General features: G+C 39.7%; 3 protein-coding genes and 1 long non-coding RNA gene across 9 annotated transcripts; 2 read left to right on the forward strand and 2 right to left on the reverse strand.

Moving 5' to 3' along the window:
- The first annotated feature begins 138 nt into the window (after positions 1 to 138).
- Positions 139 to 6,360, forward strand: rnf141 (ring finger protein 141). Its single transcript, XM_077568082.1, has 6 exons — positions 139 to 295; positions 727 to 910; positions 1,352 to 1,460; positions 1,629 to 1,825; positions 3,014 to 3,121; positions 3,191 to 6,360. The coding sequence occupies exons 2-6, from the start codon at positions 780 to 782 to the stop codon at positions 3,330 to 3,332; spliced, it is 687 nt and encodes a 228-aa protein (XP_077424208.1). The 5' UTR covers positions 139 to 295; positions 727 to 779; the 3' UTR covers positions 3,333 to 6,360.
- Positions 6,361 to 6,806: 446 nt separating this feature from the next.
- Positions 6,807 to 17,166, reverse strand: ampd3b (adenosine monophosphate deaminase 3b). Of its 3 annotated transcripts, XM_077568081.1 has the most exons (17): positions 17,076 to 17,158; positions 15,908 to 15,971; positions 14,661 to 14,946; positions 12,775 to 12,997; positions 12,527 to 12,695; positions 12,245 to 12,410; positions 11,935 to 12,154; positions 11,733 to 11,862; positions 11,449 to 11,643; positions 11,250 to 11,381; positions 10,319 to 10,482; positions 10,126 to 10,252; positions 9,888 to 10,051; positions 9,543 to 9,663; positions 8,363 to 8,536; positions 8,170 to 8,280; positions 6,807 to 7,240 (listed from the first exon to the last, which is right to left on the reverse strand). In XM_077568081.1, exons 3-17 carry the CDS (start codon positions 14,680 to 14,682, stop codon positions 7,064 to 7,066), a joined length of 2,295 nt encoding a protein of 764 aa, XP_077424207.1. In that variant the 5' UTR covers positions 14,683 to 14,946; positions 15,908 to 15,971; positions 17,076 to 17,158; the 3' UTR covers positions 6,807 to 7,063. The 3 variants fall into 3 exon arrangements, with proteins under 3 accessions (XP_077424207.1, XP_077424206.1, XP_077424205.1); XM_077568080.1 differs by lacking the exon at positions 14,661 to 14,946 and having other exon boundaries at positions 17,076 to 17,166; XM_077568079.1 differs by lacking the exons at positions 14,661 to 14,946; positions 15,908 to 15,971; positions 17,076 to 17,158 and having other exon boundaries at positions 12,775 to 14,610.
- A 43-nt stretch (positions 17,167 to 17,209) lies between these two features.
- On the forward strand, positions 17,210 to 26,459 carry LOC144053541 (uncharacterized). Of its 4 annotated transcripts, none has more exons than XR_013294470.1 (5): positions 17,210 to 17,289; positions 17,409 to 17,537; positions 20,677 to 20,822; positions 22,828 to 22,918; positions 25,272 to 26,459. It is a non-coding gene; the product is annotated as an uncharacterized LOC144053541 (long non-coding RNA). The 4 variants fall into 4 exon arrangements; XR_013294471.1 differs by having other exon boundaries at positions 25,275 to 26,459; XR_013294472.1 differs by lacking the exon at positions 17,409 to 17,537 and having other exon boundaries at positions 17,264 to 17,376.
- On the reverse strand, positions 18,068 to 22,215 carry LOC144053540 (uncharacterized). Its single transcript, XM_077568083.1, has 4 exons — positions 22,126 to 22,215; positions 20,661 to 20,774; positions 19,715 to 19,816; positions 18,068 to 19,102 (listed from the first exon to the last, which is right to left on the reverse strand). The coding sequence occupies exons 2-4, from the start codon at positions 20,744 to 20,746 to the stop codon at positions 18,763 to 18,765; spliced, it is 528 nt and encodes a 175-aa protein (XP_077424209.1). The 5' UTR covers positions 20,747 to 20,774; positions 22,126 to 22,215; the 3' UTR covers positions 18,068 to 18,762.
- Positions 26,460 to 26,566: the final 107 nt, after the last annotated feature.

The raw sequence follows: 26,566 nt of genomic DNA on the forward strand, positions 1-26,566 counted from the left end.
TATAAGCATAAACTCGATACAAAATACTAACAAATGTTTTGTGGAAGATACGTCCCGCGCTTTTCACATCCCGATGTGTAAAAAGAAGAAAATGTATGCGCTCGCTCACTTTGATTTCAGTCTGATTGGATGAGACCGGGAGCGGCGGAGGAAAGGACCAATCAGGTAGCACGCAACAACCAGTGCCTTCGTTATGACGTCACTACAGTGCGACAGATTCGTATCAACAAACAAACCAGGAGAAGCTTGCTGTGGCGAACTTTGCTTGATAGTCGTGGGTGGGTTTGATATTTGGGTAAGCTCCTCTTATTTTCTCAATCATGTCATAAGTGCACAATTAATATTCGTTTTCCTGAAGACCATCTTACTTGCGTGACAATGTAATAAAGTGACGCTTTCGTTTTCTTTGTGAGCCGTGTTGTTGTTGACGCCTCACCAAAAATGACTGTTTTTGAAATGCTACCAATTTGCATGTGCTACCCGACTGTTGTTATTTCTGCGAGTATAGTTGAGACAGTAATGACATATTCGACGTTGACACGTGATGTGGTCGTATTTAATGAATTGGCATTCGTTAACTCACTAGATAGATACAGTAACTTACACATAATAAACTTGTATTTTATACCCGTACTATTATACTATGCTCCAGTACCACATACTTGACTCGATGATTTTTGCACTAGTTACAACAACAGCATGAGCAATTTCTTCCATTCTCTGCAGAATTGAATGCCCGTGGTGCTGTTTTGTTAGCGTCACCTGCTGCTGCCTCTGGAATGGGCCAGCAGATCTCAGGTCAGGCGGCCCGTCTCCCTGAGAAATTGCTCAAGCACGTCGGCCTGGTGCGGGACAGCGGTTACCTCACCTACGAAGAGTTTTTGGCCAGGGTGGCTGAGCTCAATGACTTGTGAGCACACATTACACACATGCATACTTTTAAATGCAAAATCCATGAATCCATTTGATATATTTTGAGCCAGAAAGGCAAGATTCACACTGGAATGGCAATGAACAATTTAGAGTCTAAATAAGGCTTACATGCATGTTTTTGAATGTGGAAGGAAGCTGTGGAGAGAGCACACACATGCACAGGGAGGACATGTAAACCTTTCACAGGGGAGGCTTGAAATTCGAACCCCGAACCTTGAATGGCCGTACTAACCACTTGACCACCATGCTGCCTACAGGAGACGTTTTGCCTTTTTTATTGTAATGTCAGTAATTATAATAACTTAAACTTCACTGTACTTGTTGGTTCTATAATTTCGCGCTTGATTGTTTGTCAGATTACCTAAAAATATCGCAGGATTATTAGCCTATATGATTAAATTTTTCTTGCTCTGTGCAGGACTGCTAAACTAGCTGCAGGGCAACACAAGCACTTGCTGTTTGAGGTCCAACCGGGATCGGATGCCAGCGCCTTGTGGAAGGTGGCTGTCAGGATCGTTTGCACTAAGGTGAGTCCAGGAAAGGAGTACACTATTTACCCATAGATAATAATAATCTGTTGCAGTCAAATTTTGGCCGTCATTAAAATCTTTTATTAACTGCACTTTTTTGCTGTTCTTTGGTTATCAATGGTCGACTGTCAAGTCGTCATGTGACTATCTTCCGCTTCTCGCCAGATCAACAAGGACAATGGCACGGTGGAGGCATCGCGCATCATGAACCTGTACCAGTTCATCCAGCTGTACCGCGACATGACCAGCCAGGCTGCGGGCGTGCTGGCCACAGAGGGCGACGCCGCCACTGCCCCCACTGAGGCCTCTTACGCGCCGCCTCTCGCCCCCGACTCCTGTCAGGCCAGCATGTGGATGGGCAGGTAGGAATGAAAAGGAACAATAATCTGTTGTATTAAAAAATTGGGGTGAGGTTATTAGGGATTCGTACGTCAAAAGCTATTGTTACCAAAAGCTATGAAGCTGCTAGCTACAAGTTTAAAAACAATACATTTTCAATATATGTCTACGATTATTTTTCACTAGCATTTTTTTGTTTGCTTGTGGAATATGAATTAAGCAGTAAAAATATGTTTCTTTCCATTTTAAGTGTCGGTCATTTTGCGCAAAAGATGTTGACTAAAAAGATTACATCACAGTGGATTCAGGTAGCAACCAATCACCAGTTCACCTGTTTTCTGGGTTGGGTCATGTGACATTGGCAAGCTAAGGCTGCCAAGTGAGATGTATAAAATTGGGTGATTTTTCTGCTTATTTCATATTCCAGAAATACAATATTAATTAGAATGGCATTTTTAGATGACTAGTTAGGGTACATAGAAGATATTATTGTAAAGGATATTTTGGACTTAACTTCCCATTTGAAATATTTTAATTGTTAGTGTTTCACATTAAATTCTTGATTAATTTAACTTTCTCGAAAAATAACATTTTGCTTCCATGTATTTAAAAAAAGGTTTTGTATAGAATGTTTTCTTTATTGGCTGTATTATCTAAATCTTATTTAAACGTTTTTGCTTTAAAAAAATACTTTATGCTTTTAAAATATATTTTGAAATTTTGTCTTTTTATTCATTTTCTATTTATTTTACATATTTTTTTTTACTTTTATTAGATTTTATTTTTTTATAATATTTTTGCATATTTTCTTGTCAAATGATGAATTGAATTTGTTTGAATGTGTCTGTTTTTTATGTTTGTATTTGTATTTTGTGCTAAATATTTACTTAAAAAGATTTTTAGTTTTACTCATTTTATGGTTTACATTATATTATTTAGATCAATTTTTGAAATAATAAATATATATTACATAGATTTTGGTTTTATATTCAAAATGTAGTTTTTTAAAACATTTTTATCAGTTTATTTTTTATTTAAAAAAAATGGTATTTACTTTATTTTGAATATGCACAAAATGTTTATTTTCTTATTTTTTTGGTGTACTATCCATCCACTAATGAATCCATTTTTATATACATTTTATTGTGATGTGTTTAGTTGTCTTATGAAACTGGGAATAACATGTTCCCTGTGACTGCCACTCCCTGCAGAGTGAAGGAGTTGACTGACGACGAGGAGTGCTGCATCTGCATGGACGGGAAGGCCGACCTCATCCTGCCATGCACTCACAGCTTCTGCCAGAAGTGCATCGACAAATGGTAAACCAACTCACACGAACAACCAAGCAAAATGCCAACAGGTGGCGTGTGCTTAACATGTTCCCGCAGGAGCCGCAACTGCCCCATGTGCCGTCTGCAGGTGACGGCCGCCAACGAGTCGTGGGTAATGTCCGACTTCCCCACGGAGAACGACATGGCGGGATACATCCTCAACCTGGCCGACGAAGCGGGACACCCGCATCGGCCTTGACGTAACAAGTAAAGAAAACGCAAAAAACACGTCACCTTCACTGGACATTCTCTAAAGGCTGCAGGTTGATGTGGTGCATTGTGGGAAAAATGTTTGCAGGAGGTCATGTGACACCACAACCTTCAAAGTGGAACACAATCCATTCATTCTGTGACAAATTCTACAGGCACATTTTTCAAAAATCATTTCCAGTTAATTACATTTTGTAGAAACTTTATTTGGACGTAAGCCGCCATTGTTATTTACGTCGCAACGCATTCAGTGCGTAGTGGCGTAGAATGGCGGCTGGCTCTCTGCCGATCAAGCAATGTGAAACGCCTGAAAGCCTCGTCGCGTTCCTAAAGAAGCGACATGCGACCGGGAGAGTCACCCTCCCCCACGCCGTGCGATCGTCATTCACCAGACGCGTTCAAGAGTTTTGATCGTCCCTTTAGGGACGCTACGGAGACTTACCTTGCTTTCTTTATAGACGTTTCGCAATACTCGGCAGTGAGCCTGCCGCCATTCTAGGTCACTACGCACTAAATGCGTTGCGACGTAAATAACAATGGCGGCGTACGTCCAAATCACATTTCTTCAAAATGTATTAAACTGGAAATGATTTTTGAAAAATGAATCTCATAGTTATGTTAGTAACAACCAAATAAATAATATAGAGCTAACTTGTCATGACAGTCGCGGTTCTTTTTAACATTCTTTTCTAATTGTACTGTAAGTGTAAACTTTTATACTTATAATACAACTCTCACTTTTTTTTTTTTTCGTGGAAAACAAATATAAAACAAAGTTAACTACTGTACTCTATAATTAAAAAACAAACAAACCGTGAAACTACTTACGTTCAGGTGCTGACATCCAGTAATGTTATGCTGCTGGTTCTGGAATTAGTTAGCACTTATGTTAGCATCTGTATGCTAAACTTAATAAGTGCGTGCAACTGACATTGACCGACTTGTTTTGCTCATGGGCAGCACATTGAGTAATGGTTACCACACATCCCTGTTTCCACTTCAGGACGTTTGGGTTTAGGGGGGGGCGTTCACAGGAACCGTCCTCTCAGCCGGCCTGCTCATGGCTGTGTCTGCACTGCGAAGTACGACACATTTCGCAACGTCACGAGTTTTGATCGAAACGTAATCGCCGTGCGACGGTTTCTCCCGTGACGTCACCCAACGACGACGAGGAAAGGGGAAAACTAGAGGCGGTTGCCGATATATTTTTTTTTCTGCTTTTTATTTTTGTGTACTTGCCGTGGATGGATGGTCAAATAAGTCATTCACTTTTTTATTAATTAATTTTCAATTATTTAATGAAGTAAAATGTGTTTGATGTACACAGTAATATTTGTCTGTTTTAGTTTACAATTTGTTTTTGATATACAACAATTCACTTATCCACTGACTTACTGAGCTAAATGAAAAACTGCATTTTAACAAATTAACACAACAAATATTACCGGACTTGCCACCCTTGCTTTAATTATGTGCTAAGTTCATATCATTTGATTTCTGGGTTGGATTTATTTTATTTTTAAAATTCCATTTGAATTCCAATTTTTTTACAAATTGGGCCGTGTTCCACTTTGTAGGTTTACCAAGTAAAAACGCAACATTATTACGTCAAAGGCATTCATTTAAGCTGACCTTATTACTGACGCCAATCAAGTAAAGTAAAAAAAAAGAAATTATTGAACTGGACAAATATTTAAACATAGAAATATAAAATGAGAAGTCTTGCAAGGAGCTGCTGTGGGCCACTGCACACGCCCAGGCTCTCACACGCAGACTTACCAATAACTCGGCTCACCATAAAGTCACACATCCGACACACAAAGACGACAACACAATTACACTTTATTTCTCTTACATTCTCTTCTGTTATATTCTATGTTTTTTATGCAATGCAGTGCTTTTATTTTTTTTATTTTGTGGGGGTATTTAAAAACGTAACAAACATTTTTGGGGGGGTGGATGGAGTTTTGTAAATTGAGTTACAAACTTGCTCATGGAATGATTTTAACTCTTAAGTTGAGGTACCACTGTACACCGGGTGGCATGCAATGTACTTGTCATTTGTTGCTGCCATTTAGATTTCACCAAATCCGGCACCATGGGAAACGGGAAATTCAACATGAAGGAAACGCATTTTGTTCATAAATATGTTTTCATTCATTTGTTGTAAGCCAGCATGTTGCTATGTAATATACCCGATGAACATTTGAATAATTAATGTGGTTTAGTTTGAAGGGCCGTGAAACACTGCGGCATCTTTTCACTTTTTTGTATTGCCAAATTTTCGCAATTAATCTGCACATGAAGTACTGTATTTTATTCCAGACTTTGCTGAGCCTTTATCGACTGATGTCTGGTTCAGTCATTTATCTGAAAAATTGTGTGTAAACAGTTGATAGCTATATATTATATTAGTGGCTTTTATTGCTGCAACTATCCAGAGTCCATTTATTAAATCTATTTTGTGTGAATTTATTGGTTTATTAGATATACAGTAAATATAATGCAAAAGAAAAGTGTATTGTATAATTTTACCCAATTTCATGCTGACTTTGCTGTACTTGACGTTTGCACTACGACAAATTATATCCTATGCGTAAGTATTTATTTCACATTGGTTATTTGCAGTTAATTCTTTTGAAGTGTAATGCATTGATTGGCCATCAGGTGGCATTGTAACACCGAGGAAGGGATGGGCAACTTTAAAAAGGTATTTTCCTTAACACAGGTATTCGTGTAATCACATTGATGGATAGGATTATTTTCCCCTGTGTTACAATAATATATCTTTTAATTCTGTCAGTGGTGTAATACGTTGTTCAACCACCTCTTTTAATTTTGCAAGTCATATATCAAAAGGGTATAATGTCATGTGTGTTGTTATATATTATGATTATGTTACGTTGGGCTTTTTTTAGGTTCTCTGAAGCTGCTTTAATCTGTCTTAATATGGCCGGATTGAGGTGTGACGATACACTACATTCATTATCTTTAATAAAGACACTTTTTTGCACTAATTTGTGACCGATATATTTTTGAAATGAAGTCAAGCCAAATGGCTACTTTAATGTAGTCATTAAGAATGTAAAATATATATTTCTAAATTAATATGAAATAAATGTTTTTAATAGAATAACGGACTTATATTATCTAACAATTAATGTAAAGTACTGTATATTTAAAAAAATGCAAATTATTCTATATGTCATGTTTACAGTAGACTTCAACTGGGATTGACAAAAATCTTGAAGCATGCATGTTTTGGCTCTTATTCGGACTAACTGCAAATAAAATGAGTTTAAAGCTTGTGTAAAACTTTAAATAGTTATTTGTATGGTTGTGGGTTTTCATCTTATAGTTAACAGGTTCACTGGAAGTCAAAGTCATCTTAAGGTTTTGTTTGTTTCTTTGTTTTTAATATTGTTCTCCACTCTGCCATTTGGATCCCCAAAACATAAAAAAGTCATTTTCTACTATCATTTATTTACATGATGTATACATTTTAGAAAAACAACAAGCACATTTCACACCTGAAGCTGTAAAAAATAATAATAATCATACATTTGTCAACTCGGTGTGAAAAGACAAGTCTTTGATACCTCAAGTTCTTGTAAACATGCAAAATGTGCTCAAGATTTTTGTAAAAAAAAACTCAATACGTGTCAATAAATGCAACCGACATTAAAAGTCATCACATATGAAAACATTTCCAAACCCATGTCACTCTACCACTGGAATCGTGGCATCCGCTTTGACGGCGTCCACTAAAAAGCTGAGTTCGTTGCACAGTGTCTCGTGGCGATACGCCACGCGGATTTGCGCCACATTTGTGCGACCAATGTCGTTGCCCTCTGGGCCGTCCTGCAAGTAGTTGGAGCCCAGGAAGTGTTTCTTCTCCTGCAGGCAAGACAAGAAAATGCGTGTTGTTTTTTTCCTTTTTCAGCATGCAGTTTGATTTATGTTTTTTTGTTTTTGTTTGTTTCTCAGAAAAGGAAACGCCCTTGTTACTGTTGAAGAAAAGGATCTTTTTCTTCCGCGTGTTAGTTTTCTTTCGGGTCGTGAGAATGTTGGTTATCCGAATGCAGGCTGGAGATCGATGAACAGTCACTTTGAAGCTTTTATTTCTACAGAATATTCCGGGCACAAGTGAGTTCCCAGACAATGGCGGCAGCCTCTCACTAGTGCGAAGATTTCAGAGGACTTACAACATTCTTATACTATCTTGAAGGGCGGTACCACAAAGCCCCCAGCCCACCCGGAGTTCACCAGACATGAGATAAGACTTTTACAGACATCATTCAATACACATTGACTTCAACCACAGACAAATGGTCTATTGTTGTGGAAATAGAGGAGGCCCCCCAGACAAACCGGCACGAGCAGAAATTGCGACATCACTCACAAAGACACATCCACAGATAAAAGTTCTACTGAGGAAATAAATAAATTAAAACAGTTATGACTAAATCTGGGCAGAAGACCCTCTTCATTACATACGCGGTTGTTAAGTTCCAAGGTTTTGGTGACCAAACCCGAGCACAAAATTTGAGAGGTGTTCTGGACTGAGGACAGCAGTCATCTTAGTGTACATACCGTATTTCAAGTTGGGCAGCAATTGGACAATATCTCAAGAAGAGTTTGTCTTTCAAAGACTCCATGAAATTGACAATAAAATGGGCGCTTTAAACTAAAATGGCAGAATATGTCTTTTTGGGCATGGTTTCTCAAGACTATATATTTATTTTTTTTTTGCTTAGTCATGATTGACTTCTTTTTTCTTTCTTTTTTTTTGCTTGGTCATGATTGACTTTTTTTTTTTTGCTCACCTGGTGTGACAGGCCGCTTTGCAGCACACTATTTCTGGCAATCTCGCACAAGTCGCACGTGCTGAGTTTCCAGAGCTGAGCCGCGATGGCGTACTCCTCCATCAACGCTTCCTGCGAATGTTTCAACTCCATTTTTCAATTACGTCTGCGTCCTACTCCGCAAGCTGCCTTTGAATCCGGCGGGGGTTCTAACCTTTGTGTAGTGGAACTGCATGGGGTCGTCGGTGGACAGAGACACGCACAGGCCCTTCTGTAGAAACTCCCGCAGCGGGTTTTTGGAGTATTGCAAGAACAGGCTGTTGTTGCTCAGTGGCGACATGGCGATGGGGACCTGGCCCAGGTAGTAGAGGTACTGCAACACTGGACTCTGGTGGACAGGAGATGAACCAAATGATCATTTAAGGGCTAGATTCCATAGATTGAGTTTTTTTTTCTGGAGAGCTCAGTATTGTTCTTTCTATAATTTTACCGATTTGACATGTCATCATCATTGCTCTTTTTTTTTCTTTTTTTTGGGGGGTATGTGGGTGAGTATGTGTATGTGAGTGTGTGTGTGTATTCATTAGTTCACCTAAATCCTATTAGCCAGAGTCGTGAGGCCGTCAGGAGACCCGAGGAAGGACCAAAGAAATAGATTGAGTCTTGTTGACTGTCCAATTCAGATCTGGGTTGAATACTTGAGTCTGGGCTTGGTGAGAGTGGCACCTGTATCGCATGCATGTGAGTTCTAGTCGGTGACGTGCAGTCTCCAAATTCAGGTCTGGGTCGGTGAGAATGGAATGGATAAAAAACAGTGGAACGTTAAGGACTATGGTTGGTTTGTTGGAATTTAGATGTTTCTGGGGTTGGTGAAGGACTCTGGTTGGTGGCCCGGTGGGTGGTGTCTGGGCGGTGCTGGATTTCACTTTCCTTTCTTTTCTTTGGTCCTTCCTCGGGTCTCCTGACGGCCTCACGACTCTGGCTGGAAGTGTTCGGTTTAGGTGAACGGTATGGGATTATTTAATAGGTTTTAGGTGAACTAATGAATACGCACATACACACACTCACCCACATTAAAAAAAATATAATAATAATAATAAATAAAAGAGAGTAATGATGATGACATGTCAAATTGGTAAAATTACTCAATGAACAATACTGAGCTCTCCAGAGACGAAAAAAAAAAGACTATGGGTGGCTTATGGGCTGGTTGCCAGAAAGACCACGAAGGTTCCCTTGGGTCTGCACTTAACCGGTAGTTGCACCAGGGAACGATCTTTTGAAAGGTGATGAAGCCGACTACTGTATTTTGTCCTAGCTGTCACAAAATTAAACACAATCTTTTTGTCTTGTGAATGTGAAGTTTACTGTTGGCGTGGAAAAATCGCCATTACCTTCTTCAGATTGAGGCCATGGGAGATGTTGTCCGCCGTCAGGAAGGCGGATACGAGATGAGTGATGGAGCCGGCCTCGCCACAATGGGGGCGGAACTGGAAGGTGTTCAACCCACGTTCCCTTCGGAGGGACAAAAAAAGGCAGTGAAAATGTGCGCGTAAATTAAGTGGTACCTTGACTGACGAGTGTCCCAACTTATGCTCTCAAGTTTGTAAAACCGAAATGTAGTTAGCAAGGCGACTGAAGGTCGCTTAGCGAAGTGAAAAACAAAATGTAGGCAAGGTTCTGCAACCACCAGTCCGTTGTGAAGTGAAGGCACGACTGTATCCAACAAAAGGACTCACTTGCGCAGGTTGTTGAGCACCATGATGTTGGCGTACATGTAAAACAGGTAGTAAGTGTACGGCGGGTTGTCGTCTGCGGTCCACGACTCGGGCTTCGGACTTTTGTAGGAGAACAAGTGGTCGCTGTGTTTGGACTCGTCGTCCACGCTGTCAAATCCCGTCACCTGCAGAGTGAGATGAAGAGCATTGTTACTAGAGAATTGAACTTTTGTTTGGCTGACGCTTGTAAGGTATTTACATATTTTAGAAAAACATGAAGCGCTGGGTGCTTTTGCGGGTTGACTGTGGCCTCAAAGATTGGGATGAAGATGTTCTCCAGCATCTTTGCGAAGTTTGGTATCAGCTTCTTTGACCTGAAAATGTCGCTGAAAGACAGAGAAATATCAATTAGAATCGATGATATCGATGTCCGTCCTTCTAAGAACACTCACTAGATCCGAGGGACCTGGATCATCCATCTGAGGTTGGGCGAATGGACTTTTTGCTGAATGAACCATGTGGCAAGCCCCTCCCATTCACTGGCGGACCGTCCGTAAATTGACAGACGAGGCTCGGCGTGTTGGTACTTGCTCTCCTCCAGCTCCTTTGCCACTTCCTGAAACGGATGCCGGTAACTTCTTGATAAAGTTCTTATTGGTAAAGAGGTGTTGAATGACCTTGTGCAAAGCTTTCATAGTACAGGTGTATTTAAATCTATTGGCCTTAAAGGGTTTTTCATAGCTGCTGGAATTATGACTTTACTATGAAGAGGGTCTTCTGCCCAGATTTAGTCATAACTGTTTTAATTTATTTATTTCCTCAGTAGAACTTTTATCTGTGGATGTGTCTTTGTGAGTGATGTCGCAATTTCTGCTAAGTGTCTGTAATCAATGATGTGTTTAAAGTCTTATCGTCATGACTGGGACCTCATCTATTTCCACAACAATGGGCCATTGTCTGTGGTTGAAGTGTCTGTAATCAATGATTTGTTTAAAGTCTTATCTCATTGGTGGGAGGCTTTGTGGTACCGCCCTTCAAGATAGTATAAAAATGTTGTGAGTCCGCTGTAACTACACACTTGCGAGAAGCTGCAGCAATGTTCTGTAAACTCGCTTGTGTCCGGTATATTCTGTAAAAATAAAACCTTCGAAGGAACTGTTCACCGATCTCCAGCCTGCATTCGGATAACCAACGTTCTCACTACCCGAAAGAAAACGAACACGCGGAAGAAAAAGATTATTTTCTTCAACGTTGAACTACTATGTTAATGTTAGTGATTAGACTCGACAGTTTGCATATAAATCTGGATTACGTCGCTACCGTAGAAACGAACTGCCATCGCAAACTGAAGGTCCAAACTAATTGTGTTCCAATTTAACACACCTTGATGAGACGTGCAAAGTACTCCCCCTCGATATAGTTGTCAGACTTGAGGTAAATCTCTCGCAGTTCGCTGGCTCCCACCGGGTTGTACTTGGAGTTGAATTTGTCAAAGCGATGGAATGTTTGTCTCCCCTGCAAAGGATCAAAGATATACTATTTGCTACTGGAGCGTTGACCATTTTGACGCATTTGTCCTTACGGCGTGCACGTCCAGCGAATCCACGGTGAGGTTGTAGGGGTCCATTTTGAGGCTTTTGAAGACCTGCTGAAGCGTATACCTCTGGCCGCCCTTCTCCAGTACCACACGGTCTTTCTCAGTCTGGTACGTGGTCTTGATGAACTTCAGCAGGTGCTTTTGATTCATGCAGCCAGCTGCATGTATGTGCGTGTCCACCTTTTGTTTGATTAAACGGAGTGGTTTTAATAGGCCAAGGGATTGAATGTCAGGGTTAGTCAGGATTAGTCAGTAAAACACCAACCAACCTTTCTGACGTTGTAAAAGTCTCTGTGTGGAACACTCTTCAGCTCCTTTAGTTCGGCCATTTCATTCAACATTTCGTGAAGGTAAAATTTGGAGGACAAAAAGTTTAATCGTCTGTGGCAGTAAGTCTTCCTGAAAGACATTGGAGAGTCAGCTTTAACTTCTTCATTTAAGATATTCAACACAATTCTAGCTAGTTCTTACGTGGGGCCATCAGCAATCATGGCGAGGACGTGGCTCAGGTCGATGGCAAAGGTCTCCAGGTCCGGGTAAGGGAGTGTGCGAGGCTGCTGCTGTTTCAGGGCCTCGGCATTGTTGTAAACGTGAACGATGCCGTCCTTCATCTGCAGCTCGTAATCCAAGTTCTCAGGGATGCCCTCCGTGGAGTATGGGTCCTCGTCTTCACGGGGGAATGGCCAGATATCTAAAGTCCAAAGAAGGAATGTTTAAAAAAAAAACTAGGAGATCATTGTACGTAACACCAAGAGAAAAGTAAGAAAAAAGGTTTTCCCACCTGGCAAGACCTCGTCCTCCTCTCGCCACTTCTCCCCCTCTGTGTTTCGGAGGAATCGGGCAATGGTCCTGGGAAAGCGGTGGTAAGCCAGCCGTGAGTACTTTTCCCTGATGAACAGAGCTCTCAGGAGACTCTTGGCCGCCTGTTCGTAATCCTCGACGGTGATCTGGAATCAGCGCATGAATTCCGCATCACATTGGGGAACCTAAATAGAACGCTCACTTGGCTTTGGCCTTTGCCAACCGGTAGCAGCTGGGGGTCAACGTGAAGGTCGCTGCTTACCCCGGCGCAGTAGTCTCCACTGATCGTCACTCTCTGGAAGTCGGGGAAGCTCTCTGAGAAAACCGCCTCGGGTGTGGTTGGGGAGAGCACGGGTGAATGCGCCAACAGGTTCCAGTCTCCGGCGGGGATCTGCAGGGACTGGGAACGCTTTATCATGAAGTTCTTCTTCCTGGTGAGACACAGAAGAAAACTGCTATCAATCAAGAGAAAACCCACCAAATTGTGCCTAGTGAGTCGTCTCGCAAAACCTCTTGACCGTCTCCTTGGACTGCTGCTCGGCCAACTCCTTCTGAAGGGTGAGCTCCCGATCCTCCCGCAGACCGATGGGACAGTCCTCGGGCACGGTGAACAGGGCCATGGCGTCCTTGGTGTCCTCCTCCTTCAAGGCCGAGGCGTACACCTTTTCGGCCAGCAGGCGCACCTTCTCATCCACCTCGCTCATGGACATTTTGGGGAAGAGTCGCGGCATCTCTGCGGAGACGCGTATACAGCACTTTGCTTTACCTTTTAAAATGCATCGTGGAAGTAGTGGCTGACCAATGCAGTTTCTCTGATGGATTAAAGCGTAGGGTCTCAACCAGAAGTGTTCAAAAAATTGACGAACTAAGCATTGACAAAAGGGGTTTTTCATCCGTCAATGTAATCGGCAGTCCTTCAACGTCTCATTTTGCTGACGATTGACGGAAACATTGACGGACGCTCATTTTGCTTAGCAATCGACGAATGATAGATTGACAGTTCGGCTTGAAATATTGACGGATTGACAATGACGCATGTTCTAAACGATTCCATTGTGCAGTGTTGAAGATAATCTTACGTTATATGTGGAGATCATGTCTTTCCCTTCCGGTAGATTCTCACATGTGGCCGCTGCCCAGTAGTGTTTACATTCCAGTGACTGTTTTATTTATAGTCGACTTAGCAACTAGCTAAGATGTATTATTTCTTGAAATCTGGTGGCCACCAGCATAGAAATAACATTATGCTTACAATGCCAGTCATGTGAAGTCGAGCCACCAGTGGGAGGCCTCACCTACTTGAGGACCCGGCACATTTTGAAACCCTACACCGGTAAACATGTCCTGTCCAGACTTGGGTGTCATTGGCTTTTGTGTGTTCCGCACGTCCCGCACGTGGTAAACAAAAACAGACCCAGTGAATCCTCCCTGAGAGCACACAGCTCGCTCTAAGATATGCAAACTACAATACTTCCCGTTTTTGTCTTTTGGTGGGACAGTGCAATTTCCTCTCATTTGTTTCTACTGTTTCTTGAGTAAGATGTGACTTTGCAGTTTATGGTGGTAGTGCTAAAACGACTTCAAGCTAATTCTAAGTGAATTTGTGAATAGCAAAACGTGACTAGGCAGAGGTTTCACTTAATTCCAATGAAGATTTGGAATTAACAGCTAGTAGTTTCTGTGGATATTTGTTGTCATTCTTTACAAAGTGACAATGCCAGCAACTCATTTTCGCAGGACCATGTGACCAGCGGTAGGGTTAGCTGTACATTTTGTGAACGTTTTTTCCTCTGTAGTATTTCCTATGTAGTCGGTTTTCGCAAGACCTTTTGGGTTGACTCTTCAGTTCTGTTTTCAAACTGAACTTAATGATGACATGAGGAACGACGGATGTTTTTTTTGAATTAGCAGTCAATTTGCCGTGTGCCCGTAGAAAACTACCGTTGACACACCAAGCGCTAACACGTAACTTTATCTCTCACACGTGCCGCCACCCTGGCACGCTGTCCTTCACGGCCTACATGTCTCCATAGGCGGCCATCAACGCGACAGCTGAGCAATTCCTCGCTCGACCTTGACCCACATCCAAGGAAATGGCGGAAACCTGACCTGCTAACATACAGCTGATGTGTTATATTAACTGATAACTTCGATTAAATGCAGCTTTAAATGTTTTCGTACGTATATTTACAGTATATTCTTCAAAAATATATTTTCCACAACTATAGTTAAGTTCACTATCAAGAGCCAACTATTTTTTAAAGTCGTGCTTTAATTTCAAGGGGGATTTTACAACTTAAAAAAAAATATATATATATATATATATACATATACATATATATATATCATAAATTTTCACTTCTGTTACACTGTCCCGACATTTTCCTCTTTCCTACCTTCTGTGGTGGTTTGGGCCATGCTGCCTGCTTCTACTCGTTCACTCTTCTTGCTGGACACTTATATAGTTGGCTCTGGTGTCTTCTGGAAATGTCCTGGAGCTGACACCTTCTCGACCGCCTGGTATCTTTCCCCTCACCGGACTTTGAGGCCAGTGTGTTTTCGTGTTCAGGTGGCGGCACTAATGCGGTCGTCGTCTGGAGTGTCCATCCTCACGTCTCTATTTCAGGCCGTTGGGAGCGTCATGGCAACAGGGGTCGGCTAAATCAGGTGGCGATGTCACAACTGGGGGCGTGGCCGCAAAAGTGGGAAATGGCCGCTTTTAGGTAGCAACGAGACCATGCGAAAGTCTGAATTGCGCTTTTTTTCCTGGTGTACACGCTTTGGCCACTAGGAGGCAGTATAATTCCCGCGTAAGTAATACATGTCGATTTGACGTTGGGACACGAAGACTATCAGTTAATGTTTGTCATTTTTCGCTGAGCATTATATGTCAGTGAGTATTGTTAAATTGTCTGTCTACATGTGCTGCTGCATGTAGTTTTTTTATTGTTTCGCGACACACTTTTAACAGTAAATCTCACATATTTAACATGTACCCTATGGCCCTCGCAATCAAATTGTGATGATTGCTTTTACTTTGTTTTCCCTGTGGTCACAACAAGGTGTTTACACGCTCATTTATAGCTTGAGCATTAGCCACCTCTTGGGTCGGTGGAAAACAATTTTAGGTGGACACTGTGGCTATGATATAAATAGACGTTGACAGTTGCTGGGTGGAAAGATAACACTGGCCACAAAAAAAAAATAGAAATAGAGCTTTAAAGATGTTTTAATGGTTTGGGTAATTTTGGGCTGCTGATTCAGAAAATTCTGGATCTAGTTTTTGCGATATCAATGTTTTTGATAATTAATAATTAATGTGCTTTGATGTTTACAGTTGTGATTTAATGTGTTTACGAAATGTGCTTTGATGGTTACTGTGAGTATTTCTTAAATTTTTCCATTGAAACATCTTTCTGTCACAATAGCGCATCAAATATGAAAGAATGGTTGAAAAGACCTCGTCAAAGTTGTAGCATAAAGTGAATACAAATGTCAAAATATATTTTTTAGCACTTTTTTTAAACAAAAACAAAAAAAAAACAAAAACAAGGGCCCAATGTCATTTTCGGATTTTGTGACATGAAAATATCCCAAAACCATCGAAACTTTCTTGGCACTAAAATGTGTACTAGTCACTGACCTCTCCCAAGGCAAGGTGCGGATTGCTGCTTGTAAAGGGGTGCTTCCCTTCTCCTCATTGTGACCTGTGAAGATTTCAAAATACATTAGGCTGTTAACAGAGGTCAACAAGAGTTCCCAACTGCATGCTGGGAGTGTGCACTTTACAAACTAGACTTAAAACAGATTTAGCGCAACTAGAATACAGTTTTTTTGTGTGTTTTTTTTTTTTTTTTTTTTGCAATGGTCTTTTAAAAATGTTTACAGACTCCCATCTTGGGAGTTTGTTAAAGGCAAAAACAGATAGAAGTCCGTGCAGTAAATATGCTCAGTCACGTTAGCGGGCGGCTATGTATAGAACTTTCCGACCACTTTCCTTTAAAAGGCAAGTCGTGACTAACTGGAGTCCTTGAGGAAATGCCTGCTGCGGAACTGTTCTTCCCATGATAGTGGAATGTAAACTTTAATCCCCTTGGCTGGCAATTTGCCCTGAATCATCACAGCCATGTTGACTTCCTGGATGACTCGCGGGCATGTTAGCCACACACTCAAAAAAATGACCGTAGATGTCCGAAAGATGATTCATTCAACTGCAAAGAGCAATTGGAATTGCACCAGCGGAGAGCATCAAGGCTGTTAAGCTACCTGCTTTCTCTCAATGTAAAAACATTTCATTAATTTTATTTCAGAGATTCTAAGATTCCTAATATTCACAAAAAATACAATATAGACAAGTATTAAATACCATGCTGCACTATACAACATTGCAACTTTTGGAGTATTTTTGTCCATTTTTCATCCTCTGCAAATAAACTCTAAATGTGCTAAACACCATATTGTGTTTACAATTTGGAAGTTATGTATTTTGTAGTTTATAAACTAAAACAAATATATTAATTTGACTCAATTGTTGTATATGTCAACATCAGAGAAACTGATCATTTTGCATCTCTTTTTTTATATTATATTTATATTTTATATATTCTTTAATATTGAATACATTAAAATGCCCAAATTACATATTGCTCAAAAATGGATATACAAAGAATAAATGAATCTACAATCTTGTTGTATATGTCCTCTTGAGTGATCAATAAAATACACGTTTGTTTTAGGGGAAAACAAAAATTATTATCTATAGTCATAGACATTTGCACAATTTTAAAATGGACATTGAAACTCGTACTTACTTGATGTGTGTAAACTTGCAGAGAGCCTCAGTGAGCTTCAAGTTCTAATAAAGGAAGCTGAGCAGGAAGCTTGTAAACGCATCATTAGATGAAGGCTAACAAGGCCACGCCCCTCGGTTTGTTTAAAATGGCCGTGCACGTCATGAGTTATGTCAAATTTATGTAATTACATACCTGCTAATATTTTTTTTCTTAGAAAACAGTAACAAGTCAGGTTAGTCAAATTGTTATGTCTTTATAACAACATATTGTGACTTGTAGCAGTGGAGTCTTTAAAACTGAGGTCCAGGGACATATTGGGGTCAGTAATGACTTTTTTGTCTTTCACGACAGTCATATTACCCGATTAATTCGTTTTGTGTCGTGGACAAGACACCACCCGATCATCGCGTGCTGTAACGCCAAAAGCACCGCGTCGGCACTGGTTGTCCGGAAGGCGGAACAAGAAAAGCGGCAGGAAGGGTGCGTTTGTATGAATGGAGCACGTGGGACATGTGCGGCCGTGCCATTCTGCATAAACATGAGCGCGTCGCTCTCGCTCCCTGCTCGGTAGTTATCAAACACTGACATATTATATTGTGTTTGTATAATTTGTGTAATTTATACTGCTTGAATATTTATTCGTAGATTTTAAAAGACATGCAGTACAGTATATCAATAGTTCTGCATGAACTGAACCAGAGGAAGGGATTTCTTCTTCTTCTTTTTTTTGTTTTGCCCAATACGGAAGTCAAACGTCACATTTTACAGCCATGATGAAAGCAGTTGGTAAGTTGTACTGTTCCACCCCCAACTAATCACAGTAGTGTGACAGAAGATTCATTTTTTAAAATATGGTTTGTTTGAGGCCCGTGTGACACGTTTGCATCCTCCCTGGACCATAAAGCCCATCCTGGCGGTCATGTTGACTTAACAAGTGAATCCACCACTTTCGCTTTTCTATTAATAGTAAAGACATGTTTGTGGTGGTTGTTGTTGCATTGTGTTTATTTCTGGAAAACGGGCAGTACAACCTGACACCTTTGTAGCTTTTACTGCTGGTACATGAGCAAAATTGGAGCTTGGTATTACATTCAAATAAGAAAGGAAAGAAACGGTTTGACAACAAGCGAACCGCACGCCTGCAATTTGACCGCTAGATGGCAGCACACCGCTCCTCCCCTCAAAGGGGCTGCATGGCCGCCTTGCTAGATACAATCATCGGACACTTTATTAGGTACAGCTATCCAATACAACAGCTGTATCAAAATGGAAGACATTACAAAGATCAAATACTTCACTGAAGTTACAAGCAAAAAAAAAAAAAGCAATTTAAAATCTTATACAAGTACATTTCAATTTAGAACATGGTGAAAAATATTTATTTCAGTGGATCAATATTTAGATTATTACTTATGTAGTATTTCACTTTATTTACTCCATGTAGCGAGTCTGATTGACTCAAATAGTGGATTACTGCGATCTCTAAATTCCCTTTCTGAATCAAACTACTGAAAAAATTTCCCGCCACATTCAAATTTATAGAGATGCACCTGCAGATCAACAAACGATTAAAGATACTTTCTTAACTATGAGCTTATTACATATTTAATAAATTCCAGTTCATTTCCTCTTGGACGCTTCCGATGATGTCATCTTCTCGAGCAAATGCCATCTTCCTCAGTTCCACTGGCCCTTGCCTCGCCGTCTACGCCGCTTGTTGCGTCGGGCGTGGCCGGCCTTCTTCGCTCTGTGTCCGTCCTAATGACTCGCCAAGAGAGGACTTGTCTTGGTCTTTATCTGTGGTGAGCAAGCACACCCAACAAGGGATCTGTCTGGTCTGAGGCGTGGGCGCGTCCGTAGGGTCGCCGGTGCTCCGGCGGCGGCGGCCGATGGAGTTCATCTTGTCTTCTGGGGCTTTGGGCAACTTTTTGTCGTTGTCGTGCATCTGGCTGAGGCGGTGGATGAGGTCGTGGTAGGAGCACGAGAACAGGAAGCAGCCGGAGGTTTTGGATGGTGAACGTCGCCTTCTGATGGTCAACAACAAACTGCAAGAAGAAGAAGAAGTCTTTAGAGTTCTTGTTGACTTGACAGTTGGTCGCTCCACAATGTTTATAATTTGAAACGCGGGTGGGATTACTTGGAGGAAAAGAGTGATTTTGTGGTCATTGGAAGTTTGGAATCTGATTGAATGGCCATCACATGAGGGGTCCCGCAAGGGTCAATCTTTGGACCCTTTTTTTTGTTCAGTCAGGGTTATGATGTCCCCACATGATAGCATTTCAATTAGCATGTGACATTTTCTCAGCAAATTAACAACTTGATGAACCAAAAATTTCTTCAGCTAAACCAAAACAAAATGTAGGTAATTGTTTTTGAAAAAAAGGATTTGCGTTAGAAAACCACTGGAGTCATTGTCTTTAGAAACCAAAGACCAAGTCCGAAATCTTGGGATGCTGATAGACTCGGACTTGACTTTTATAAATTCTCAATTCTTGTCATTTTTTTACATTGCTCCATAATACTGTCCTTGATTTTTAGAATTACAATACGAATCTTTATTGTCATACAGTATGTTTTCAACTCCACTTTTACAGTAATGACATTCGAGATGATTTGGAATGTGCAGATGTCCATCTTGAATCTCTCTATTGATGTACCTGGAAGTTGGCGATTCAGTTTTTGTGTCCCCGCCTTGCTGCGGTGCCTCCGTTTGTACTTCTCCGGCCGTGTCTCTCTTCATCTGCAGACGCCCTTTGAACCTGACACACACACAGGAAGTAACATGACGGGTGCTCTGTGTAAAAACGGACGTCTTCATTTTTGTGCAAGTCTAGTTTAGCGTGTTTGGGAATTTGCTGCGTCATGCTGGGGGTTCCAGCAGAACAGGTTTTTTTTCTTCTGTTTTGTATTACATGACCCCAGTGCATTTGACAAGTTGGTGTCAGAAAGTAAACTAGACCTTAGATTAGTGAAAATCAGGTCTAAGTTGTGGTGCAGGTGATTTTGGTTACAAAACAATAGACTCTGATTCTGCTCTCTGGTGATATGTGTGGTGGATGTCAGCGTATTTCATTAATAAATATGATAACAGCGTATTTTAAAGACAAACTTGTCCTCGAGGTTTTCAATTTTGAAGAATTCAAGTTTACGCATTTGGATGGAGCACGGCACTCAAATCTGATGAGTCACTGTTGGTTCGGCAGTGTAAAATGAAGCCCCCAAAACCATTTTCACTTAGAAAATCTTTAACATGAGTAGACCCACAAAAAAGTTTAAGGACCGATGTTCAATTTGACACAGGAAGTCTGACATTTTTATTTTTATTTGTAAGCAGACATTTTGGGGTCATTTTGAATTCCCAGGGCCTTTTAGAGGAAAACATCTCTCAGACATTATGCCTAATTGCTACCAAATTTGAAGCATCTTTACTAGACAGATGGTGATAGTAAACCGTGAAGAATTTGGTGTCCAACTTTTGATGACTCGGCATAAAACACAATTTCGAAAGCATCTTGACGTAGACTCGGAGCTTTCATCATTTTAGTATCAGCGCATATTCGAACAGCTCCTCTAAAATGAACCCCCAAAAATGTGACCACTCACCTTTTCTTTACCGCAGCGCTCCTCACCAGCGGCATCACCGCCGTCAACACGCAGCAGCAGATGAGCGTGCGCAAGGCGAGCCTCATATTGGGAGGGAGGGAGGAGGACAAAAAGCTGCCAGGGATGAAGGTGCACAAGGAAGAGGAGCACAATTCAGCTCGGGTCTGAAAACTTTTTAGATATTTTCATAATGTTGTCGTTGTTGTGACGTTCGGCTTGTCCCTTTAGGGGTTTCATTCAGCAGCGACTGTGTGTACCTTTAATTGCCATAAGAATTGAGAATTTGCCCATTTTTTAGAGAAGAAAAAAAAAAAATTCAAATAAAAAATCATCTTTTTAGATTTTTTAAAAAATAAGAATAATAAAAGTTAACTTTACAAGACAAACGTAGGCTATTTTATCAGGATAAAAAGTTTTAATCTATCAAGAATTACATTGCATTTTCTGAGATAAATTCATTTTAGATTCCCTACTTTATTTACCCTGCGAGGGAAATTAAATAGTGAGAGTAAATTCAAGTCTAAGTGAATTGTAACTTCATTCTTGTAATGGTACACTTTTTAGATGCCTTTATTCTCAAAATATAGAAATACATTTTTTAAACCCTTTTGTTGGAAAAAATAGGACTTTATTACAGTAGTAATATACAAGTTTTGTTTAAAAAAAAAAAACTTTATTAATGCAGTGATGACAGATTGATACGTCACAATCCTATCAGAGGACTAATTTGTTCATTGTTAATTGTAGTTTTTTTTTAATTGATACTTCTTGTACTTGTAATTTGTTTCCATCATAATTTTCCTCCTTGATTGTTCTATAAATAAAATTATAATTTATTTGCCGCTCTCTGTATAAGGTATGCACTTTTATAAAATTATACGACATAATCATTTATTTGAAATTATTTTGCGGACCCCGACTGCTTGACGTCACTTTTTTTTTTATAAGCTGACTTTTTATGGGGTTTATTCGAACACATCTTAGGGCTCACCAATGGGGTGCCCACGGGCTCACAGGATGGGACATTGCGATTTCCAAGGAATGTTGTAGAAGTGATCATTTTGAAAAGATAAACACTGGCAGAGATTTATGGAATAAAGTGTTGCATATGATAATGATCTGTTTTCAAATTATTGGGAGGGGAGATCCTTAACATGATGCTTTATATAAATGAATATGATTACATTGTTAATAATAACATAGTGCCCTTACCTAAAAAAATGAGGTCTCATATAATTTATCCTGACACGGGTGGTCATGCTGTGGCCTGCGGGCCATAGGCGGCAATTGTAAAGTCTAAAATCCACTCAGTGATATCAAAAACACTGAAACTATTTCAACCACAAATGCCTGTAATATTAAAAAAAAAACATTTCTTCTTTCCTCTCTTTTTTTGTCATAGCAGGTGAAAATATGAGTTTGCGCGTGACAGCAAATAAGAATATAAAATCTTGAAATCTCTTACCTGAAACTTGTAAATGAGGTGACGAACAGATGTTGTGGTCTTTACTATGTGTGGAGGTCTGACGTTTACACTGAGGACATGCGAGTTTTTATAGAGGCAGCAAGGAGGGGATGATGGCGGGGGACGGAGTTGGGGGGGTACCTGAATGCCAGAGTGGGAGTGGGAGGGACTGCGGGACACTTTATGTCAAGCCATCGTCAACCCCACACGGAGAGCAGAAGCATCCGGAATACACCAGCGTCAACGGTACAGGACACAGCAAGCACCAGTTAGCTGCCATTTGACTCATTTGGCCTCAAGGAGTGCTTCGGTTCCATTTACATTGATGATACTTTTTAATATCTTGCACGGTTTCAAAAACCTCAAATCAATTCTAACGCTGGCTTGAAACTCCAATCTGAAATATTAACCCTTTCTTCCTTTTTTGAAAGTCTAAACTGAGATTGAAACTCTAAATTGAAACCTTAATCCTAGTTTGGACTAACCGTAATTAGAAATCACAACAATTACTTCTTTTTATATATATATATATATATATATATATATATATATATAATTTTAATCCCAAATCCTGTCTTGAAATCCTAACCCTAGTTTGAAAAATTAAAAAAATAAATAAGAAACTAAAACCCTACTTTGAAACCCTAATCCTAGATTGATGTGTCCCTAAACAGTTCAAGACCCTAACTGCCTTTCTTTCAGGCCCCAAAGTGACCGTCCTGACTTGCGAGGCCTTCAACAGGAAGTCGGAGGCCTTGGACAGGAAGTTGCAGACTTTGCACAGGAAGTGGAGGTGAGAACGAGTGTACAGGCTAAAATGTGCTTTAACGGTGTCACGGGTCATTAACGCGGATACGTGTTGTCGCATGGCTTCGCTCAATTTAAGTGGCAGAATGGCTTCTGTGTTGCTATGGCAACCACACGCACTATCAACATTGTCATCTTGACGCGTGTGCTTTGTTGAAAATGCAAATATGAACGGTACATGAGGTTTTAAACCGGGTTTACTATCCTCCCTGACAACAAAATCTCAATTTCAACCTTGCCGACCCTCTGTAAATTTCTTGTTTGTATTTCTATGGCAGCAAACTCGTCGGGCCTGAAGTTAGTGCGCCCTCTGCTGGTTGCTAAGTCGTCAACGCCATCCCATTGCCTCAAGGCATGGTGAGCTCGTTGATGTCAACATCAAATAATTCAAGGTGGCGTGGAAGAGCGTATCGTGCGGCCGTCTCGCATCGGTATTCCAAAACACAGCGAGCGAGCTCCTCGTCCAACTCCAGCTTAACATTTCAAATTCATATTTAGTAAATAAATACATTGGAAAAGCCTTTTGTGGCATTTTTGGCTCGTATCACTGCAGGAATTGCTTTTATTTATATTGCACACTAATCGAGCCAATGTGTTTGTCAGGCCACACACTCAAATGTCTTTTTTTATTTTTGAAATAATAAAAATCTTACTTTCATGACGCACTGTCAGCTATTCAAAACATCTGACTCACGCTCATCTTCTTACATAATTGCAAAAAACTATTTTGACCCAACGCTGACCTTTGATTGCCTCGTCTGTTAATTATTAATTTTTATTAATTAATTACTTATTGTTGCTTATGTTTTGTTTCGCATATTTAGCTTCATGATCCCTTTACTAAATTTAAATGGAAAATAAGATGTTTAGAGCCATGAGAAGCACCTTAAGATTAGGAATGAGTGTTTTATTCTTTACTATAAACATTTTACACTTGTATGTTTTTTTTTTAAGTATATTAAAAAAGTAGATTTGTGCGGCAGCATTTGAGATAACATAAAATACAATGTGATATGTCTAGCATCTTGGATCAACAAAATCAGGCCTTATTTTCTGTACAAAAGGAAAACATCTGCTCAAGTCTTATATTATTTTGTACATTTTTATAGTTGTAATTGAATTATGAATATTATTACTGTTATTATTAACTCATTCACTGCCATTAACGGTTATAAACGTCAAAAAATAATTTAAACTATATTAGTTTAAAAAAAAATTCTACTTTTGTTAACAAGAGTATGAAAACCTAGATTATTCAATTGTACATTTAGAACAGATGTCAAATTTGTGATTAAACGTGAGTTAACTATTGAAGTTAAAAAAAAAAACTAATCGCCTGACGCCACTAATTTTTAATAATCATCTCAACAGGCGATTAAAATTTTTAATTGTAATTAATCACATGACTTCATTAGTTAACTGACGATAAATCACAAATTGTACTTATTTATTAGTTACTTACTTATTTGTTTATTATACTCTTGTTAACAAAAGTGGAAAACAAAGTTAAACTAATAGAAATAGTTCAAATGAATTTTTGACGTCTGTAGCCGTCAATGGCAGTGAATGAGTTAACAATAGTGTGGCTTTGGATTTGTAAGAATTACATTTATATAATACCGTACATAAGTGGTATACTGTATTGTATACTGTAATAACTTAGAAGTAACTTCATGCGGTCGTTGTTTTTTACGGAAGTGTATTGCATTTACTTGAGAGAGAAAAAACTCCTGTTTTATTTTGTATTTTTTGCGGGGAGCTTTTTTTTTTTAAGTGATTTTTTAAGTTTTTCTGAATATTATTTAGTTTTACAGATTTTTTTTCTGTCATAAAAAAATATTCAGAAAAACAGAGTTGAAATTATTCAATTATTATTATTCCCGCATACCTCAAATGTACCTTCTGACTCAGTTAAGGTAAGGCATGTACCGTAATTAGTAACACACATGGTATTATTAATGTTTTAGTGTAAGGTATTCAGAAAAACAGAAACAAATAATTATTTTATAAAACAGGGGAAAAGTACTCAGAAAAACTGGAAAAAAATATTAAGAAAAGGAGGGAATTTTTTTTAACAAAAAAAAACCTCAGTAAAACAGAAAAAAAAATATTCAGAATTTTAAAAAATAAAATAAAATACTCCCCCCGCAAAAATAGTCAGAAAAACTTTTTCAAGTGAATGCAACACTCTTCCCTAGTTTTTCATGAAAGCATGCATATAAATGTGTTTATGGGCTAAGGCCCCATTGCTTTCGATTGAGCAAGTGTACCTAATAAAATGTCCCATGAGTGTACATGCAGTGAATGATGATCCCATGCTGTGTCATTTATTGCACCAGCAGGACTTCCTTTGCGGGGCTTCGAGGCCTCTCACGAGGTGCCGTTAAGCATCACCTTCAATTAGTGACCTGGGAGAGACTCTACTTGCAAATATACTTCAAAAAGTTGTACATGGAGGTAAAAACACACACACATCAATCCATTTCCACGCCGCGGGGTCAGTAGAACACAACGTGAGCAGAAACGCTGGCCGCCTCCCACTTGACGGGATATTCTTAGACCCCGCGCTTCTATTTATAGGCGCCGTCTGTCTTTTATTACTCCCCCAGATGGAAAGGCTTGAATCAGTGTCCGCTATGCAAAAAGCGCATCGCATTGTGTAAAGATGTCACACGTGTCACATAGTTTACATTTATAAGCGCACATGTACTGTATGTAAGGCGTTCCAAGGAATGAGCGATGAGTCTGTAGAGTAAATTCAATCAGGGACGATGTCAACATTAGGTTTGCTGTCTGGCTTATTTTTAGCATTATTGATGAGGACCCTCTTAAAATCACTTTTCATTATTTATTAGGACATACAGTATTAATCACCCTTTTGAGGGCCTCAACACAACTGGTAAAACTTTACAGTATGTCTTTTATGCATCCCGCTAACATTAAACAATGGAAAAGTAGAGAGAAAAAAAAGCCACCATTAGCATTTTCCCCAATCAACACAACTATCCAAACAGGGTGCACAAAAAAAATTCTGAAGGAAATCCAACAGGAATTGTTGAGCTATTTCAACTTGAAGGAGTCTTTTATTTTGATGAACTATGTAGAACATTTGCCCGAATGAGTCCCAATTGAAAGCAGGTTTTTGTTTTACACCAAGCACCACAAAAAAAATCCATAACGACCAACAAATGTTACATTGGCGTCATACTCAAAAACTGAAGTATTCCTAAATCAGTGGCGGACGGTGCATTTTGAGCATGGGTCTTCAATGACTGAATTCACCTCTTAATACCTCCATTATGTTGCAAAATTACAAAAATGTGATATAACTATCAGCCTGGATGGAATTACAGAGAAAAATAAACATAGTAAAACCTTTATCTTCCAATACTTAACCTCTAAACGACGGCAAGCTTCTACACTATGAAATGGCAATTCACATATCGAGTAACCTAACAAAAGCTAAGAACTTTAAATAAACAAGCAAATGCTAGCTAGCGATAGCAAACGCTAGCTAGCAGCTATTGCTGCTCCTGATTCCTGAAAGAGCAAAAATAAATAAATAATTTTTCTGATTAAAACAAGCCAGCCAGTGTTGGTCAACCTCTCCTCTCAATATCCAGTTTTTCCACAA

This window comes from Vanacampus margaritifer, chromosome 6 (assembly GCF_051991255.1).
Source record: "Vanacampus margaritifer isolate UIUO_Vmar chromosome 6, RoL_Vmar_1.0, whole genome shotgun sequence".
Classification (NCBI taxonomy): domain Eukaryota; kingdom Metazoa; phylum Chordata; class Actinopteri; order Syngnathiformes; family Syngnathidae; genus Vanacampus; species Vanacampus margaritifer.

Bases quoted from the DNA above. Each gene is read 5' to 3' on its own strand.
- rnf141 (XM_077568082.1), top strand. From the start codon at position 780: ATGGGCCAGCAGATCTCAGGTCAGGCGGCCCGTCTCCCTGAGAAATTG. The intron at 1,461-1,628 runs GTGAGTCCAGGA...GCTTCTCGCCAG, and splicing joins TCAGGATCGTTTGCACTAAG to ATCAACAAGGACAATGGCAC. The intron at 3,122-3,190 runs GTAAACCAACTC...ATGTTCCCGCAG, and splicing joins CAGAAGTGCATCGACAAATG to GAGCCGCAACTGCCCCATGT.
- LOC144053540 (XM_077568083.1), bottom strand. From the start codon at position 20,746: ATGAGGCTCGCCTTGCGCACGCTCATCTGCTGCTGCGTGTTGACGGCG. The intron at 19,817-20,660 runs GTGAGTGGTCAC...TGTGTGTGTCAG, and splicing joins AGCGCTGCGGTAAAGAAAAG to GTTCAAAGGGCGTCTGCAGA. The intron at 19,103-19,714 runs GTACATCAATAG...TTCTTCTTGCAG, and splicing joins ACTGAATCGCCAACTTCCAG to TTTGTTGTTGACCATCAGAA.
- ampd3b (XM_077568079.1), bottom strand. From the start codon at position 13,157: ATGAAAAACCCCTTTTGTCAATGCTTAGTTCGTCAATTTTTTGAACAC. The intron at 10,483-11,249 runs GTGTGTTAAATT...CATCCGTTTCAG, and splicing joins ACTTTGCACGTCTCATCAAG to GAAGTGGCAAAGGAGCTGGA. The intron at 8,281-8,362 runs GTTAGAACCCCC...AAACATTCGCAG, and splicing joins TGCAGTTCCACTACACAAAG to GAAGCGTTGATGGAGGAGTA.